Here is a 21,006-nt window from a genome sequence, read left to right on the forward strand (position 1 = left end):
GAGGATTTGAGCTTTGTCTTAAATGATACTTTCTCTCCCTCTACCTGTCAGTAAACTGGGATTTTTCTCAGGGTTGTCTGCTTAGCAGCCCCTACTCCTGGCTTCTTCAACTGCAAAGTCTCCTTGGTAATCTCATTCTCATTCCTTGGGGTCAGGTAGAATGTATATGCTAACTGCTTTGCAGGCTGGAACTCTCAATCTACCCTCTCTCTTGAGCTCTGGAGCCTGTGTATTCAACACATGTCACCCAGCTTCTCCAGTGCCACACGCCCACATCCACACTATGTTTAAAACTGTGCTTTCTTCTTTCCATGACATTTGATCAATGACCAAGGCATTGATCTTACCTGGAAAGGGCCTCTCAAATCCATCCTCTTCTCTTGATTTCCACGGGTATGCCCCATTGCAATCCTATTCCATTTCTTCCCTGGATTATTTATCAGCCTCTTAGTTGTTGGATACTCTTACTTCCTATTTCCTTTTTTGGTCAGATTTAGTATTATCTTTCTGAAGCACCTATTTAATATTGCATTTTCCCTTTGAAACATCCTATGCATCCCAAGGGTCTAAAGGACAAAGTCCAATTTCACTACTTTTCTCTGATACTTTTCCAATTTGGCCCAGTCCTAACTTCCCAGACTCATCGCTTGCCATATGGAACAGCTGTGTCTATATGCCTTCCCTTCTTTGCCTAGAGTACCACCTTTCCCTCCTCCCCATGGAAGATGCCCAGGAAGGCACGACCTACCATGATACTCCTTCAGAAAAGCCTCTGCAAATTTCTCCAGGCAGAGTTAGTCATCCACATTCTCTGTTTCTATGACCCTCCATTAGAACGCAAGACATTCAGTACCCAGTAAACCATTTCAGACCTACTATGTGTCAGTCAGTCAGTCATAGCTTGGCTGCAATATCTAGGGTTTCCTGGGAGACAAAACAAGGTTCTTGAGGGCATGACTTCATGTCAGTCTTCAGGTACCTGAGTTTCCAGCACAGCTTTTGGTACATGAAGGATACTCATTAAGCAGTGGCTGAATGCAGGCATGTGTTAACACATACTAAGTGTGTGGACAATAATATGGCTGCCCAGGGTCCAGATCCGTACTACTGATTACTGTGTCCCGCTATTCAATCTTGGACTATTTTCAGTAATGTTGAGTATCAGAATCTTCAGACAGATCTTTGTAACTTTGTCAAATGTATATTCACTGGCATTATGAGAGTATTTTATGTTGCTGAGCAGGATCCTTAATTGCTTCAAGCTTCAGTTTCTCTTAGCCCATAACACTTGAATAATTCTAAATGTAAAAGTGACCTTAAACTATCCAGAGCCAGTTAACAATGAGTGCTCTGGAGTCCTGTGAGATGGGTTTACATGCTAGTGGCTTCTTTCCAGTTGAACCACTCTGGGAAAGCTATTGAAACTCCCTGCCTCAGTGTTTAAAATCCATAAAATGGGGATGGTAATTGTACCTAACAATCGTAGGACTGTACATTTTAAAAATTGAAGTCAAGTATTTAGATCTGAGAGCCTGGCTCATAGCGAGAGCTTATGAAATGATAGTTATAATCATTATTGTTAGTAAGGCTCTAAAAACAATCTGCTAAGTCCCACAGAATGAAAGAAGGGTATCACAGAAAAGGAGTCAGGAGTACACCCATCAGCCATCAGGTAACAGCCCCTCAGAGCGGTTTTGATTTTTTTTTTTTTTACATTTTCAATGTATTTCCCACTTTTTCCAACCTCAGAACCCTACGAAAGGTCTAGGAAATGTAATAACTATGAATCGATGATGCTGAAATGTCTAGAGTCAAGAAAATCAGTATTTATTCTTGAAAATGAAATACTCTCATTAAAAAGACAGTCAGTCTGTCCTTTGCATGAGGCCAGAGTAAAAGGGTAACGACGGAGGACCTGCAAGAACTCCAGTTATTGACGTCCCTGACCTATAAACAGATCCCCTTCAACGTGATACACAGCACTTCAGTGCCCTTGTTTTTATATAATTGCTATTACCCAAAGCCTTTCAATTTCGAGGGCTCAAATGAGAGCCACTCATATTTCAGATAATCTGCCAATGAGGAAAACTAATTTCAAAATATTTGATCATAAAAGTTGTCCTCAGCTTCCACAGAGATAATTTAGTCAAATAATATCAGATAATCTGAAGGCAGTCTTAGCAGGAAATTGCTAGAGACTCCATCCAAGCAGCCCCCATTTGCACTTATATAAATGTACTGAAAGTGTAGGAGACTTTGACAGCTTGCCATATGTGATTTCATTCCATAGCCTACCTACTTTACCATCAAAAGTTATATCCTTTGAAGCATTGCCAGAATTACTTTACCCCAGTAGATATGCTAGATGTGCCCTTTAAAAGCCATATCATTTCTTTTCTACTCTGACTAGTTCAGGGTAGCATCTGCTCAACTAAATTCCTTTGAAGGTTAAAAATAAAATAGCCTCCTTCTCCCAGGACCCCTTCCCCCAACCCTACCCTGGTGCTTCCGAAAAAAAAAAAAAAAAAAAAAAAAAAAAAAAAAAAAAAACATGGCCAGTGTTGAGTGAATTGCAGCAAGAACACATTCTGCAGAAGAAAGAGGCTGAGAAATCAGTCCTGCATTTCACACTAAAAAATTCAAGATACTCGCTGCTCCCAGGTCACTCGCCTGATGAGCAGCAGAGACCAGGGCAGCACCCTGTCTCCTGGACCCCGTCCGCAGCTCCTCCTCCTGGCGACAGACTGTATGAGTAGCAGACAAAAAGGATCCAGCCAGAAACGGACGATGGGAAACACCATGGAACACAGTGTCTTAATTTGATAAACAGAAAGCGAATGCTTGGATTTCATCTCCAGGAAACATTTGCTTTTGAGAAATAGTTACACTTGGCACCCTCTCTCTTCAGTACTGGTGACAGTTGCAGCCAGTTATTACACTGTTGTGACTTGGAAGCTGATGCCCCGAGACAGATCAAAATTAGCAACATCGTCGTTCAGGATTGTCTGTTTTCCCCTCCGCTTGCTAATCTATGCTTCTTTTATAATTATTCGAAAAGGCACTATCTGATTTCCTGAGCACCGCCCCAGGTGTTCTCGGTGATAATGAATGGATAAACATATCATCTAGTGTCACAGAGCAGTTGTGACATTTCAGAAATATCTTCAGTTCAACTCTTTTCATTTCAATGGATGCTACAAGCCCAGGTTGCAGGCCTGTGCTTTTAACTAAAAGAGCTGAATGCGTGCAAGTAATTGTATGATTTACTTGTCTGCTCAAGTGAGGAGGTTTGGAAACATCGTAGATGTCAATTTTCATTAGCAGGCTGGAAAAATTATGAGTTTTTTAAAAATTATTATTTCAGGGAACTCGTTCCCAGTATCACCTCTTATTTTCTTTGAATGTGCATCTTCTGTCCTCAGGGACGTGTACCTTTTTGTCTAACGCGCAGAGATGTGGAGACAGGACACCCCAAGCTGCACAGCCCTCCGAGGGGATCCAGGACAAGCAGAGTTCACTGGCGTGAACGGAGCAGTGGGAACACATTTCCTTCCTCCTGATGACCAAGTGGCCAACGGCATTCCTGTTACACGTGGCAACCAAGGTGAAGGTCATTCCCATGCTTCCCAGGAGGCGTGGGCCCTGCCGGACCCTCACAAGTTGTCTGCCAACACAATCTCATTTTCTGATTGATTTTAAAATAGAACGCCTCTCAACACTTCAATTCTTCGGCCTCTCTCCCTTGCCTTCATCCCATTTCCAATGCTTCTTTTAGATAATGACTCTTTGCACAGATATTCAACGGTGAGAAAGGAACTCACCACTTAAAGAAGCACTTTGCCATACAAATAATCTTTTACTGACATATTTGGCTATTTTGCTAGCCTTCCCACTTCTTCAAATAAAGCAAACCTGAACATCTCACGGGAAAGAACCAGATTGGACATAATACTATCATGTTTATTTTATTTTCTGGAAACAATTCTCAGTGTCTCCCCTATAAACAGCCCAGCAGGTCGTATGCAAATGTTTTTCTAAGCTCCTAATAAATATCAAGTTCAACAATTAGGGACTTTGATTAAACAGATATAATCAGCTAATAAAGTACATTAGGAACAAATGGCTGTACGTCAAGACGAAAGAATGACAATCAAACCCAGAGGTCCGTGCAACCATCCTCAAATGTGCAGATTCCTCGCCGCCTTAGCTGTTGTCTAATTGAGAGCCAATTTTCCATTGTTTCCATGGCAAAGCAATGCTAAGAGGATTGTCTGTGGTGCCAAAATAACGCTTTCATTGGGGAGGGAAAGCCAAAGGGGAGGAAGCTTCCTAATATAAACTTTAGTTCTCCTAACGGCATCCAATTCTTTACCTGAGCTCCAAAAGCTGTGTTAGCAACACACTTCTAAGAATGACCAGATGCCACGTGTGACCCACAGGTGTCCTGGTCCTTCTACCAAGGGCCTTAAAATCCTCTGAAAAGCATTCCTTCGCACACTACTTCCTTCCTTCCTTCCCAGAGAAAATTTCTTTCTGCTCACCTCTTCTTGCTCTCAAAAACTTGGCACAGTTTTTGAAAGCAATAGACTTAATCTGCCCAGCATATCAAAATTTAACAGCATCAGGGAAACTTTCTCTCTCATTATGGACCGTGATAAATCTGCAGCTGTAGGGGGTTAAAAGAAAGAGGACACACCCAAGGAAAACCTACTTTGCTGGTTTGGTGACTCGTTCTGTCAATTATTTGTATTACTAGACAAAAATGCAGGAAGCATGACAATCCACTAAAAAACATCCAATTATATACATTTCTACATGATTAGACATGTGAATAGACATTTATACAAATATACATCTAAAGATGCATCCCATAATCAAATCAACTGCTCTCAATCTGTTGAAAAATGACCATTTTAGGAAAAAGAGATACATCTTTGTACTATCATCCAAAGGAGGGAATGGGGATATGAAACATAAAATGCCATAGGGCACCTGTGGAGAACTGGCATCCATTTGCAGGTTTTCTGTCTAGTTCTAGCACTGATGCAAAAACCTCAAGTCAATTTCCTTATTATGTTGCAACTGAAATTATCACTGAAGCTGTTGCTATGTTTCTCCTGTCAGGAAAACCGTGTCTTCCTATGTAAAAGCTGACACCCAATATGGACTGGATGTGTGTACACAGAAGTGAAATTAGGATTTCTCAGGAATTTAACGATTCTGTGACCTCCTTCCTAGAAGGTCAAGTTATTTCTCATTCGTCATATGAATGGTTTGCATCTGCTCATCATTCTCCTAGGGTCCAGCTTAACTGAGTAAGGATAGCTGGTCTACCTGAGTAGAGGTACTGTTTTGCATATATTGCCTCTATAAGCACCACATTACGGACAGAAATTATCTTTACTTTCCAACTTTGCATAATAAAAAAGCCAGGAAATAAAAACCCATATAGAAAATACTGCTTGTCAGGCAAAGAAGTGTACATTGCTTTCCAGAAAACCAGGGACATTATATTGCCAATGCCTGCATGAATAATACATGGGTTAATTCAGAAAAACACCGTTTCATTATTTAAAAATGAATAAATTACAGACTTCAAATGATGATGACTAAATTTTCTTCTTCTTACTTTTGCTCAGCGCTCCACCTCAAAAATGACTGTGAAAATGCTGCTGTACACACAAATAAAACAGGCTGGCTACTTCCAAAGTGGTTTTTTTACCCCTGACTTTGCATGTCCTGATCTGTAGAAGGAGGGCCACTCTATCTTCCTTTCTTTTTCTCTTGCTCACTTAAAACTCCAGAAATCAAGAAGCAGTGTGGACAGTGTTCAATTTCTCCATCTGAAAATGCGAGCCTCTCCCGAATTGTTCCGAGATGCTAGGATTCAGTCTCACAAGCAGAGTCCCCTCTGCACACGCTTCCTGTGTCTTAGGCTCACTGCCTGGTAAAATATGCTCAAAGAATAAATAAGAATAACATGATTCTCATGGATGATGACACACATTTCTTTCATTTTCCTTCACCGATATTGGTCTACTCTGAAGACCTGTTTAAAAAAAAAAAAAAATCAGTCCCATTTGGGGACTGATGAAAGCACTGAGCAGAGAAAGAAACGCACCAGTAATAAGAAATTAATTTGGAGTTAAAATAAGTAAAACATCCCCACGCAGTGCATTTAGGCTGAGCATAAAGTGACAGCCAGCAGATTATTCTACCGATTTCTAATGCTGGAAATTCGGATGGCATTTACTAGCATAACCTTTCAACTCTGAGCACATCAATAGAGGCCGACAGTGGCTTGAAATATGATTCCTTGCAGATAGCAGACCCTCATTCATCTGACTGTGCTGCTCCGTGCTCCAATGCACAAACAGCGTCTCACCCACTTCTGAGAGGACACTAATAAAAAAGGCATCAATTTTCAGCTCTAGTACTACTGTGATCTCTTTATATGTTCGACATCCAACATTAAATTAAAATGCTGTTATAAATCCTACTTTCTGAATCTGGAATGAGTGTTGGGTTTTTGTCGCATGAGACTGCAGCAAATCTTGTCAAAAGCAAGGAAGCACGTCTTGTTCACTCAGAATTAATGTTGGGGATGAAAGGAGGAGGTAAAAGGGGTTGAAGATGGTGAACTGAGGGTGTCAAAGGCAGTGGGGACCGGAGCTTTAGGGGGCTGAACCAGGCAGGGGATTTGCTGCTTTCAAGAAGTGGCTAATCAAGAATTGTAATTACCAACGACAAGCTGTGTGGCAGGAAGATTAGTGATAAACAGACACGCACAGACACACATCCATATACATCAACAGGGAACTCTTAAAGCATCAAAAAATCATCGCTAATTCCTCTCTGGGAGAAAGATACTTTCTGAACACAAGTAGTCCTGAAGAAGCTTCATGGATTACATCAGATCTCTGCCCAAGAGCCTGCCACTGGGATGCCACGCCAAACAGCACAGGGTGATATGCGACCTGGCCTTATGGCATTGTCACTCCGTTTTCAAGTTCTACGAGAAATTTCTGGAATTAATGGATGCCCAGAGAACAATGTTGTTAGACATCAAGGTGTTATGAATTAAGAGAGATAGGGTTTCGGAAGGTTTTTATGTGAAGATTATGGTGGGGGGGGGAGGTGTGGGGAGGGAGGAACCACTGAGAGTCCAAGGAAGAAAGACACGGGTTATGCTTTTCCATGGAGTTTAACAGGGCCAGGAACCAGAGGAGAACGTTAGGGACTTCCTATTCTTCCTGACAAAAAGATCCCTGCCCATATAGATTATCGCTTAAGAACTCTGCGCACTCCAAGGTAATAAGGGCTTCAACAAAGATACAGTGCGCGGAGCTGGAATCTTCTGCCGGGCTCATTCATAATCATGGACGAAATGGAGAGGCGTGTTTGCCTATTTGGGAGCGTGGGATGGAAGGGAAAGGGGGGAAGAGTGGGCCGTTCAATATCTGGATCGAACAGAGGAACTTCTTCCCCCAAGGATCCTGCCGGGAGGAGCCTTGACATGCACAAAGTCAGAGCACAGACAAAGTTGCCCTGGTGAGAACGATAAGGTCACCCGTGGGATTGCTGAGATTATCTCTGTCAAGCACTCGGACAGCATGCAGTCAAATGATGCATCATGCAGTCATTTTCGGGGGGGAAAAATCAATTTCTTCACCAGGTCGCTATTTGCTTTTCAAAGTGCCCTTGCAGGCCTTCAGTACCAAGCATTTATCAATTTAAATGTTGTAAATTGATAATGTGCCACTGTGCCTTGTACTGTTTCTGAATTATTTTGATACTTATATTTTCTCAATAGTCTCCAAACCCTCGGAGCCGCCACATTCAAAAGGGCATTTTTCTTTGTTCCATCCAGAAGTGATGAACTTTTTATGATTAGCACAGGAGAGAAATGCAGACTTGCTAGTGGTGGGGGTGGTGATGGTGATGGCGGGGGCAGTGGTTACAAGCTGCAGAAAATTATGCATGTTTTTCTTCTTCTTTTTCAAAATTAAGCCATGCTTTCTTGAAAGAATTTTGAAAGGGGGGGCCATAAAGCAATATTTGCATTCATCTATTAGAACGAACCCCGGTTATCCTAGCATTGCATAAATTTAGAATATCATCTACAAAAATGCTAATGCTTGTCTCCATAATTGTAAGCCCTCTGCTGTGTTGATATAATACCTTTTTGTCTTTATATTCCAGCTCTCTAGGACGTGATGGTGCCAAACAAGAGTAATAACTTGTAAGGAAAGCTAATGTCTTCTTTTTTTTTTCACTCAAGAAATGTATATATACATATCTGTATCTTTTACAAGCACGGAAGTGAGAATATTAACCACGTAGGAACCTCCACTTGATTTGCATTGAAAAACAGAATGGAAGAGTTGAGGCTTGCACTTTCGAAAAGCAAAAGAAAGACATGGCGGTTGCAAAGCATCTTTAACCTCCAGTGATTTATTGGCCCTCAGCCAAGTTATCAGGGGAATCTAATTCTTCTTTATTATTCAAATAAACCACATTTGGCACCATGGTTCCCTTTCAGAATAGCTTCACAAATAGACTGAGCTCTGTCATTTATTTGACCTTGTACTTGTGTGCCGTTGCTGTAATTTTATTTGCCATTCTATATAACAAATGCAGAGAAATCTAAAATATGGAGATGAACAGCAGGACGAGGAAAGGAGTTTGCGGTAAATACGTCTGCATGGCTTAAAATAAAAGACGAAATTTAAAACGACCACTCACCCCTTCTCACCTTCACCTCTGTTAGCTCTTATTATATCTGCAGCCACCCTGCCCCTTGGAGCAAGCTGCCCTGCAACAAGCCAATTTGTAACCCTGTCTGCAGCTACCTTCTGGCTGGCTCACAAAAGCCAGGAAATATCTTCCCTGAGAGCAGGGACTGGGTGGGAAGAAGGCAAGGGACTCATTATACGGGAGCTGGGCACTGGGGGCCTGGGGAGGGGAGAGGGCACTAGAATGCGTTTCAGGAGAGACTTGGGTCGCCAAGTGGGGTATCTTCCAATGGTATCACCACTGCAAAAAGTGCTGAGTTCCTAGTTGGCTCTCAATCCCGCTTTGTTGTAAACAAGACTCCATGTTAGACTGAAAATATTTTGCTGGCATAGGCGTGCATCAGAGTCATCCGCTCTCATTTCATTGCAGACACAACCATGTTTTCCCAAGATGTGAGGTCCACTTAAAACCTCTGGCTAACTGAGACCCATATACTCTACCTCTGACAACTACTCTGTTGAATTTCTCATGTGGGCTTACAAGGAGCTGCAGGGTTTGAGTGTGGATACAGGAAACCTGGTTTGAAACCAGCCAATGCCATTGTGAGGCCTGAATTCCAGAACAGAGTGTCACTCTCAACGTGGTCTCCAGCACACCCGGGGCTGAAAGGATGAGAGTTACTATGTGTGTGTGTGTGTGTGTGTGTGTGTGTGTGTGTTTGCTATGTGGATTACTACAGCAGTGCTGGGAATGTGGACGCCAGTGGAAACTAATCAATATGTCAATCTTTCCGTTAGCCTGTATCAAAATCCTATGTGAGATTTATTTTCAGATTTCTGTTTCAGAAAAATTTAGCTTTCCTTAAGAAACAATGCTGCCTTACTTCTGATGGCTGACTATATTTTTCCCTTTTTCCTTTGGTTATCAGGGAGCTCACAGTCCAAACCCGAAGCCTAATGAGACCATTTACCTCTTCTAAACCTCTATTTGTGCTTTCCTACTGTGTGGGAACAAGTTACCTACTTTCTAGTTTTATCTTTTTTCCTCATTTTCTTACTTTTGTTTTGATACTGTGTTTGTGGCATTTGTTCATGTCAACTACTTCACATCCTTCATGAAAAGACAGAGTATAAACCAATAAATAAATATTTCTCCATGCTTGAAGTCCTACATCAACTACAAATGCTTTGCATTTATCATTTCAAGGCTCCTTTGGATACTCTGGTGTTTTGGCCCCTTAGATTCTGAGGCCGGCTCTACACCACTGCTATATTTGTGTGTCAGGGAATGCATTCTGTTTTCTTTCTTCATTTTCATTTCTGCCTATTCCATTCTAACTGGAGAGCAGACTTGTCTCTAAGAGCTCTCCATGCCATCCCGAGCTATGCAAAATCATTTAATTCCTCTGCAAAACAAAGTCTGCATCAATGTGGCGGGACCTTCCTCAAGAGAAGGCCGAATGCTGAGCAGCTGAGAATGCTCATCACAGTCAAAAGTGCAGCACCATGCATCCTCCGAGTTCCTGAGGCCGGCTCTTGGGTGTTGAGGTCACACACAAGTTCACAGAATGTGCCTATTAGGAGAAAACTAGGTAGGGATTTCAAGAATGTTTTTGCACTCCAATACATGTATCTTTTAATTCTGCTTTGTAGGACCTTTTTGGAGTGCCCACTGTGCATCTGGCAAAGTCAAAAGGGTGTTTGAGGAGGTTCAGATATTATCATCCTCCACTTCATTCCCATGGTCACAACAACACGAGAATACGCGGATGAGAACAACCCGCACGCGGCACGTGCCTGGACACCAGCAGCTGGTGCACTCAATGGAGTGTAAAGGAAAAAATCCACTCTGGCTTCTCTATATCCATGCTGCCCCGGGAGCTCAGCTGAAGTTTCCCCATGTAGTTGCTCCGTGAGCCAAAAAGGAATCCTAATTCTTTCCTGAGCATAAGCTGTTTTAAAGCCACCATATTTATTTACATGTTGAAAGCAAATAAAACGGAGGACGGAATATCTTGAGCGTTAGATATGCAGGCACTGCCATGCTCTGACTAGCAAACTGATATGCACACAACATTCCTCAACAATCCCACCGGATAAGGCTTTCATGATCCAGTTACACAGTGTCTTTATCTAAGGAAACCATCATTTTACAGACTCCTTATCCCTGTCTTGTCTGTGATGGAATAACCACGTAGCCAAAGTTGTACAACACAAGCAAAGCAGTAGGCGTGCATTTAACTAAGGGTATGCACGTTTAAGTGGGTATCTGTGAAAGAGCACATGCTACCTTGTAGAACTGAGAGTATATTTATTTGTGTATCACCCTTGAGTAACCCACAATCAACAAAGGTCACTCACACAACTTGACAAGGGCTGTGTCTCAAGGACCACAATTTTCCTATTGGGACTCACAGCCCAACCTGGGTTTGGCTAACTCCTTCTCAAAGTGTTGCCGTAGAGTTTTTAACTTGTGCCTCTCTTGTGCTGGGTGTATAATAATAAACTGTGCTCTTACCTGATTAATTTCATATTAACTCAGAACTACTCTTAAACTTCAGCTTTGAACTCTAAATATACACATAGGGATATGCAAAAAAAAAATTCACATTATCCTGATGCACCTCTCATCATGTTAGCTGCACCATGTTCTGAGATCAAGTCCTCTGCCTCACACTTCATAGCTTCCACCTGTGCATTGGCCTGTTTCTAGCAAGCCTGAAGGCAGACTCCCCAGGAGAAAGCCACAGTGCATTTGGGCCAGGCTCTGCCCCCAAGCACATCAAGATGCTGTCTACTGGTATGCACTAAAACCCATCACGTGTGAAAGCAGGGGCTGACTGTGCGAAGTTGCCAAATACTGTCCCATGGCTACAGAGCTGCTTTCTTTTCTGTAGAAACCTCAATTATTTGTCTCAGATTCTAGGAAAAGATTGACTTACTGCTACAGTAGGAAAGCACTGAAATAAACTGCTTTTAGGGAGAAACCAGCACAGGGTTAAAGCCAAATTTTTCTTGAACAGATGATATTTCAGATGGCCACACTATTCCAGATGCATCAATTTCCTTGAAAATCCAATCCATATATGTGCATATGCTGTGCTGGCAGGAGGACTGACTGAAATGGCCAAAACCCAAGAGCTAATATTCTTTTGGCCAGAATAATGCAATTATTATTTTCCTAGCTATCAGTCTAAGCACACAGAGCCATCTGTTATGCAAAGCAAACATACACATCTCAATTACAGAAAATGCAGTTGCCTTGACAGAATTTGGATTACACCACTAACCAGGGCTGGAAAACGTGTTTTGAGCTAGTATACAGTGGATGCTTTTCAGGAGTTCCCTAATTAGCATTTACCTGCTTCAACTAATTATTCATCCTTCTTCCTTACTGGCTTATTAAACTTTGTTGGATACTCTGCATAAAACAGATGACTATGGGCATTGCAAAACCACTTACAGCGGCATTTTCAGTTCTATATGGTATTCACAACAGGGTGATGCACCGATTTCAGATTTGGGGATCCTCAGTACTAGGTTCCAAACAGATTAAGATGAGGGTTAAAGTCTATTAGCAATCATGACAAGACCAGAGATTTCAACAAGATACAAGAATACCAAGTAAACAACAGCTCGGTTTCTGTCGTAGAGTTTGCTGAAGCCCACATAAAACAGAAGTACTCTGTACACCAAAGCCAGCACCTTGCATATTCCCCGAACAAATGGTAATGAACTAGACCCCTGGTCTGGATTCTCAACAGTAAATAATCTAATTTGGCTGTGTCTTTCCTCCTCCCCGATTCTCCTCAAGTGCCAAATCTTTCTCCATATTATTTCCCAGTGTCTTTCTTGATTTAGCTATTAGCCAGCAAACCCACTAAAGGCCAAGATGTTCCAGCCGTGCTGGATGTCTGTCTCCTTATACCTGTGCCAACTTTCAGTAGCAGTGAGGCTGGGTGGTCCTGCTTAAGAGAGATGCTTCTTATCTCTGATTTTAGCTCTAAAGGGGTAACTGAATGAGAGGTAGATTATCCAACTTGGCAACCCATTCCCTCCACCCCCAACAGACACAATCCCTCCCCGTGAAGCTGAGTTTGCCTTGTGCCAAACCAGCAGATGAAAGGGGTCAAGTCCAGCCAATCACTTGTGTGGGCACAAACACCCAGCTGTTCAGCATTTTCACGGAGAACACATCTGGATAATCAGCTGAATTGCAAAGTTTTGCTCAGGAGATTTTGGTATTCAGTTGACGTAGCCTATGTCTTAGAATCCAATGGACCCAAAATGTTGGAGTTCCGGAGAAATACCAAGAACTATTACTCTGAGATTCTATCCCTTGCCCTACTGGCTTCTGCCTTTTTTTCCCTTTCAGCCTGGGACAGCCATGGCTGAGTAATTAAATTACAAACAATAAGGCTACCTTATTTCATGAAATCGTCTTTTGGCATTAGGAAGCATTTGCAAAGGCAGGAAAATATAACCTTGCTGGAACCCTCCTTGCAACACATTTTAATGGTCTCTTTCAGCATTTCTTGACTCCAGATGACTCCTACCATGGTGTCAGCTCCCAAGACAGTGCGGGGTACTCCATAAACATCCAGTAATAGGACACAAGGGAAGCTCTATTAGTGTGTCCCTCTCCTATCGGGCACAAAGGTTTCAAAGTTCAAAACAACTGAGGGAAGAAACTTCATTTGTTCTCAATACATTAATAATGATCCTTGGCAGGTGGGGAGAGGGACTCAAGTTTTTGAGCACAAGTTGATTCTAAACGTTCAACACTGACACCGGGTGTCTCAATGACTTTGAGAGAAGAGCCAGGTAGAGGCATTAAATAATAAATCTGATAATTCATGCTAAACAGAATATCCTTTAAAGAAGGGAAAGCAGAAGTCTGGAGCAGCCTTCAGAATTGCCACCAAGAATTCAAATCGTTTTACTTACTTGCGAGAGACCTAGGTAGATGGAGACTGTTTCAGAAATGTACAAAAATTTTCCTTCTTGATTTAGTGCAAATACAAAGCCATCCAGGGACTGCAAGAAAAAAAATAAACAGATAAATAAGTTAATTAAAATAAACGATGGAGCTTTAATTAATATGGCAATGGATACAAAGTAACACACTCAACCCTAGAGTAGTTTTCCTTCACGTTTACCGGTATTAAGATCTTTCCGTATTGTGGCATACGTGATTACATTAAAGGCCTGAATTAAGACTGCCAGCTCTCTTTATTTCAGAGACTTCCTTAGGTTTGTGTCAGTCTGCTCAAGATACATTACAGAGATACATAAAATAAGGTCACACCGATTTTACGAGACGTCATCGTTATTTATTTATGTATCTACTTTGGATTCAGCGGTTACTGAGATTTAATCAGCCAGATTCTCCATTAAATAGTTGAACAGCAATGGAAATTACAATCAAAGGAAAAGAAAAAAGGGTCCCAGGTGAAGAGCAAGTAAAATCACCATTTGAGCTATGATAGACATCAACAATTTGTGAATGAATAAAGAATAACGTCCTCTTTATTTCCAGTGCCAGTTGTGCCAAAACAGAAAACAGCACATCACAGGTGAGAGTTTATGAGCTGAATCCTTAGAAACTGTCCTGTTTTGCAAAACTCTTTATTAAAGTTGTAGAGTGATCTAGTTTCTGTCACAAAGGAAGAAAGAAAGGAAAAGAGAGGCTACCCATCAGCCCTGACTCCCGAGGCCTCATCCCACTTTCCTGACACAGGGCCGCCTTCTCAGTCTGACTAACAGACGGTGTCCACCACCGCTGGCCTCAGCAGCTTGGAAACACATTCTTTCCAAATTCTTTTTCAAAAACTTTCTGATACATAAAAATTCCATATAATTTGGTGAAATTATGTGATATTTAGATCCTTGTACAAAGTGTTTACCATTTAAATCAAGGTAAATAAATCTATTTGCTCATTTATCACTTCTATCTGGTGAAAACATTGAAAAATGTTTCAAATTCTTGCAATTCAAGTACATTTTGTGCCCATCTCACCCTCATCTTCCTCCCTTCCTCCCTTCCATGTTTGTTTTTCATTTTTCGCTGGTATGTAAAAATCATATGTATTTGTTGGGTACCTTCAATGTTTCAATACATGCACACATTGCGTCATGTTCAAATCAGGGTAAACATACTCATTTCCACAAACACTGACCATTTCTCCATAGTGAAAACATTCAGAATATTTTCTGCTAGCTTTAGAAAGCAATACAGTTCATTTTTACCACCTGCTGTAACCCTACTGTGCACCAGAACACCACAACTTTGACTTCTATCTTCCTCCATCAAGGCTGATTGCACAAATGCTTCTGCTACATGAACAAATGTTCTCAAGATCAGTCGTGTAAACAAAGGCTGTGAATTTGCAATTACAGGAAGCCTACAACAGGAACAAGGTAAGTATAAACACTAAATTAATGACATCATTTTCAAAATCTAGACAGGTGGAAGAAGTACATGCGACTCAGGTAGATGCACGCATGTCCACAAATGCTAACAATAATTTCATCCACCCAAAATACTGAACTATTTCTTGAAAATACTTATGTGCACAGGAATGTTACAGCTTGAATGTATTTCTCAATGTCCATGTGTTAGAAACCCTCAATGCAACAGTCTGGAGAGGTGGAACCTTTACAAGGCGATTAGGTCATGAGAGCTGTGCCCTACAAATGCATTAATTTATTTCCTTTATTTCAGTGAGGCAGCTACCATAGGTGAGGGTCTAACCAAATAATGAGCTGAGCTAGACTCCCTTCCTTGCTCCTGTGCACGCCCTCTTTCCTTCCCACCTTTCACCATGGGATAACACAGCAAGAAGGCCCCTGCCAGATGAGAGTCCTTTGACTTGGAGAGCCAAGTCCCTAAAACTGTAAGAAATAAATCTGCCTTACCAATTACCCAGACTTGGGTATTATGTTTCAGCAGCACAAAGTGGACTGAGACAATGACTTCATGGATGTATGCATAGGTGGATGCATGTACATACATGTACATCAAAATACACACATATATAAATACACAAAAATATCAAAGTTGGATTTCCTTGCATTTTGATCCATTTTTACTGCCTTATTTGATCAGAAACTGTGCATGGCATTCATTCCTCCCCTATGATTTAGTGGGTTCTGAAAATAGTTCACAAGTCACATTATGTGGCTCCACAAAAGTGCTAATTACATAAATCAGATTTTAGCCAAGATGGGGCAAAATAATAAATTTATAAGAGCTATGTGCTAAGTGATTACATGTATTGCCTCATAGCTTTTACATGTACTATATGAAGCAATTATATTATTATTATTTTTTTTGACAGGCAGAGTGGACAGTGAGAGAGAGAGAGACAGAGAGGAAGGTCTTCCTTTGCCGTTGGTTCACCCTCCAATGGCCGCCGCGGCCCACGCGCTGCGGCTGGCGCACCGTGCTGATCCGATGGCAGGAGCCAGGAGCCAGGTGCTTTTCCTGGTCTCCCACGGGGTGCAGGGCCCAAGCACCTGGGCCATCCTCCACTGCACTCCCTGGCCACAGCAGAGGGCTGGCCTGGAAGAGGGGCAACCAGGGCAGAATCCGGCGCCCCGACCGGGACTAGAACCCGGTGTGCCGGCACCGCAAGGTGGAGGATTAGCCTAGCGAGCCGCAGCGCCGGCCAGCAATTATATTATTATCTACATCTTACATTCAAGGAAATTGAGGCTTGGTTTAGTTAGGCAGCAAGCCCATTCCTAGGTTGGAGTCTGGATTTGAACAGTCACACTCAATAACTACACCACTTCCCACCAAAAATAAAGATTTTGTAACAGATACATGTGAAATGATGTGAAGATAAATAATCATGCCATTTCTGAAGTTAAAATAGGTATACTAAGAGGTAAACAACGACTTCTAAAATATCATTCTTTTTTTCCCCCAATGATTTATTCAAATGCTAGAATCCCATCATTAGGGGGAGGCGATAACAAGAGAGTTCATGTCACTTCCAAAGTGACAAGAGGTCACCTGGCACCTTTGCTCTAGTATTTTCCCTTTGAAACAGCTGTGGAACTCAAAACACCACCTATGAGGACTGGGCTCTTTACCGTGGACACAACTGCCAAACTCTGGGGACTTTTCAGACACAGCTTTTCAGTCACAGGGTGTGGTATGGAGGTGGAGAGTCATTTTGACCTGGTGCAAAGAGAGAGAAGTTCCTATCCCTCAAGTCTGGGAAAAGATTTCAGCACAACACTTCTTTACTCCCAGGAAGATGTTTCTGGAGGATGACTGATGAGGAGCAAGACCCTCAGCCTTTATCATCTTCCTCTTGGAGAAAGGAGTCTTGCTAGGTTACCCTTTAGCCTAACAGGATGGCCTGGTACACAACCACAGAATAGTGTGGGCCGTCCTCTCCAACCTTCACACAGCACTGTCAAGTAAGAGTGACAACACAGTGTGAGATCTCAGGGGGATGTCCATGGACACCAGCAGCAGGTGGAAGACTACTTTGGAGCAGAGAAAAGGCCCAGTAGAGCTGGCACGAAGATCATCTGTAATCCAAACTCTCATTTTACAGGTGACAAAACTGAGGCACAGAGCGGGTTTTGAGATGGACAAGTTCAGAGAGTCAGCACGTGGCAGAGCCAGGATTTAAGATTCTTCCTGTCCATACTATTACTAAAACATTTACAACAAGGATAGATTTATTCAACTTATTCAACTCCCACACTGATTTTCTGAACATTGGGACCCTGTCTTACTTATTTTTTCTAGCCAGACATAACACTTGCTGAACCAAGACTCAATAAAGCCAGTTCTGCCTCCTAGCCTAGTGCTCCTCTTCCCTTACATATCACAGTGTGTAAGAGAAATGGAAATTATTTTCTCTAAGAGTCCTGTTTATGGAGCTATTAGATTATTTTCAGATTAGGATACCAATGGTTTTTAGTATAGTCTAGAATGTTTCCCGCTATTTGGAATATCAGAGTTAGAGTGAATTCCTTTATGGTTTCCAAAGCATCCAGAGCTATTCCTAGATGCCATTTGCCATCCTTTATTTTCTCCTAATGGGGACTGTGGTTTTGAACATTTTGTTCAGATCTCATGCATTTACTAAAATATTAGGGGAAGTTTGGACCCCATCACAGGGAGAAGGGATATCTTGAGGCTAAACATCTGACACTATTAAGCAGCGGCCATCGAAGAACTGGCCAGTTTTGTTTGGCAAAAACATAGGCTTTGACACATGTTCCAATTTCCTGGTGAGATTAAAATGAGTGTAGAGCTACATGACACAAAGACATCCAGTCAATTCAATTAAAAATAATGGCCAGATTGGTAGAGGGAAAAACAACTAGTCAGATTAGTTGCTAGTCATCACAGAGTTTTTTTAAAAAAAGTCATTAATCGTATTTTTCCACTTTTGTGTTTGTCATTTTGGCCAATTATAGTGATAATCTAAGATGAGTATCCATGGCTCAGGTGCATGAGATATGAGGGAGTTGGTAGTTAGCCCAGCAGTTGTCAGGATGTCCACATCCCACATCTGAGAGCCTGGGTTCAATGCCTGCCTCTGGCTCCTGGCTCCAGATTCCTCTGAAGTCCTAGGTGTGGTGGGCATTTGGGGAGTGAGCCAGTAGATGGGAGCTCGTGTTCTCCCTCCCTCCGTCTCTCTCTCTCCCACTGCCTTCCCAATAAATTCTTAGAAGTTAAGAAAAAGGAAAAAGAATGAGATCTGAAATCTAAAGTGGGTCCGCATGATCACTTTTCACACAGTCATCATCTGGTTCAGGTGGTCCCTGTCTCTAGCTAGCTGCAGTCTGTCACTTAAAAAATGGGAAAAATAACATCAGTATTGGTTTCATTTGGGTGTCTCCATTAAAAAAGGTGGGAGGAAGAAGGAAACATTCCATCAGTTAATTCCAGAAACCAAATGTGATTAATCTGAAAGTTCTGTGGAATTTTTTTAAAAAAAATTTGAATTGAAAAAGCTATTATGTACTGTGCTGCTCAGTCACTGCAGGCTACTTTTTAATTTTTTTTTAACTGCCCACTGTTTTCAACAGGCGCCAATTAAGATTCTGGGGTCAAAGGGTTAATTACATCTTCTTACCCACTATGTAGAATTTTCTGATTATTAACTAAGGTTGGATTAAGATGAAAAAGAACCTACACAAATGTTAATACCAGTCCCTCCTCGAGAAGATTTATTAGCAAGCCATGCTGAAACCTATCCGCTTTCCTCAAAGCAGATGAAGAACAAAATCTTAGAAGAAACAGGGAACCAGGCATTTTAAAGGCATCCAAGTATCGGATTCATCAAGACTGCTTTCTTATTACTGAAAACAGTTCTCAGTCATCCAGACAGGGCTGATGGGAGATTGCCTTTGTCACATCCCAGTAAGTCTATGAGGTATACATACAAGGAGTGAGGCGCGGATATCAAACTCCAGAACTACAGCAACTCTGAGTAAGAACGCATGTAACGGCAGCTTACATCCCAACATCAGCATCGCATATAAAGTGTAAGACACAGTTTCTCAACCCCACAAGCTGAATGCCTCTAACGGTATTCATCCAATGATAAGGCTATTTCCTTGCAGGGTATAAAACTAACTAGAGCTTCATGATTGAAGGTACACTAATGTTTAATGCATTGTGCTAAATGGATTTATATTTGTCAAAGGGGTTTTGTCTCTGTTTCTGTTTTTATGCATATTCTCTTGCAGCCCAATTTCACAGAGTGAACTCTGACTACGGAGCCCGTGCAAGGACAATTGTGTACACGCCCATTCTGAAACGAGTGGTTCTTTCTTCCACATTCCACTGCAGACGGGAGAAAAATTACCCCCAACTTTTTTCCTCTGCCCAAACTCCAGTTAGAGAGAAGAATTACCAGTAGGCTAGGTTATTTTAATGACAGATTATTTTAAACTAAGCCTTTACCATCTGTTCCACCCCCTAATTATGAATGCAAAAAGAACATATTTCACAATTACATCAGTAAAAAAAAGGAGAATATACATGATTTAAATGCATGCATGTGCTCCCCGTCCAATGTGCCAGGCATCTGTGATGTTCCTCTCATTTAGGCCTGGACTGCAGGGAAGATACCTACCCATGGCTTAGTACAGACTCTGAGCCCAGCAACCTGCCCAGACCTGGAGTTCCTCACTGCTAGGACAAGGCAGAGTACAATACTTCTCAGCTGTTAGGGAGGGGGATTGTTACGACTGCTAAAATGGCTTTGCTGTTCTTAAGATGCTTGCTGGGGAAGCTGTCTCCATTGCCTGAGCAATGGGTTAGCACAGACAACAAAGGGGTCTGTTCCTGTGCTTTCTCTTTAACCAGGAGACTGGGCTGAGGAGTGAGGACAGGGCTCCCACTGTGAACCTTCCACTCCGTCTGGCAGCAGTTAAAAGAGTTAGAAAGAAAAAAAAAATCTTCAATTTGTTGGCCTGTGGATACAATCACACTTTGCTAGAGCTCACTGGTGGTGCTCCACGGCTCAGGCACACACATGTGGTCTCATGGCCACTCCAAGGGGGAACCTGGACAGAGCCCAAAATGCCCACATGTATCTGTTTATGGGGAAGAAAAAGCTTCCCAAGCGTTGTCTCTGCAATCTGACTTTTAGCGGTCCAGTAGTGTGCAGAAACAAAAGCCTTATTTTCAGATAGAGGAATCTCACTCAAGAATATTTTCTCAAAGTGGATACAAAGCATACCGCAAAGCTTTGGGTTTTTCCTTTAACTCTTAAGACTCCCCCAGGGCTTTCTGTCTCTTCTCTCTCAATACGAAGAAGGCTAGCACAGGTCCATGTCATCACGACCCCAAAGCCACATGTTCCAGATCACAGCACTCAACTGTATGCATTATGTAGAATCGGACTGTTTTGCTAACTCAAAAAGAATTCCAGAACAACGCACTGTGATGCCTCGAAGCACCTTACCTAAGAGTGTCCTACAACACCTAAATCCAGACATCTTACAGAACAGTTGTAAAAAGAGGCTCACTTGGCTAATCTTCTGCCTGCGGCGCTGGCACCCCAAGTTCTAGTCCCAGTTGGGGCACCAGATTCTGTCCCAGTTGCTCCTCTTCCAGTCCAGCTCTCTGCTGTGGCCCGGGAAAGCAGTGGAGGATGGCCCAAGTGCTTGGGCCCTGCACCCCATGGGAGACCAGGAGAAGCACTTGGCTCCTAGCTTCAGATTGGTGCAGTGCGCTGGCCGTAGCGGCCATTTGGGGGGTGAACCAATGGAAGGAAGACCTTTCTCT

General features: G+C 42.2%; 1 protein-coding gene across 9 annotated transcripts in view; it reads right to left on the reverse strand.

Annotated features, from left to right (window-relative positions):
• The window catches only part of NPAS3 (neuronal PAS domain protein 3), a 926,676-nt gene that overhangs the window by 232,114 nt on the left and 673,556 nt on the right, over positions 1–21,006 (reverse strand). For all 9 annotated transcript variants that reach the window (XM_070053760.2, XM_070053764.2, XM_070053762.2 and 6 more), the window contains one exon: positions 13,683–13,772. In XM_070053760.2, coding sequence (XP_069909861.1) covers positions 13,683–13,772 — 90 coding nt within the window. The remainder of the gene's footprint in view (positions 1–13,682; positions 13,773–21,006) is intronic.

The sequence above is a fragment of the Oryctolagus cuniculus genome, chromosome 12 (genome assembly GCF_051225735.1).
Source record: "Oryctolagus cuniculus isolate XC-2025 breed Fujian yellow rabbit chromosome 12, ASM5122573v1, whole genome shotgun sequence".
NCBI lineage: Eukaryota > Metazoa > Chordata > Mammalia > Lagomorpha > Leporidae > Oryctolagus > Oryctolagus cuniculus.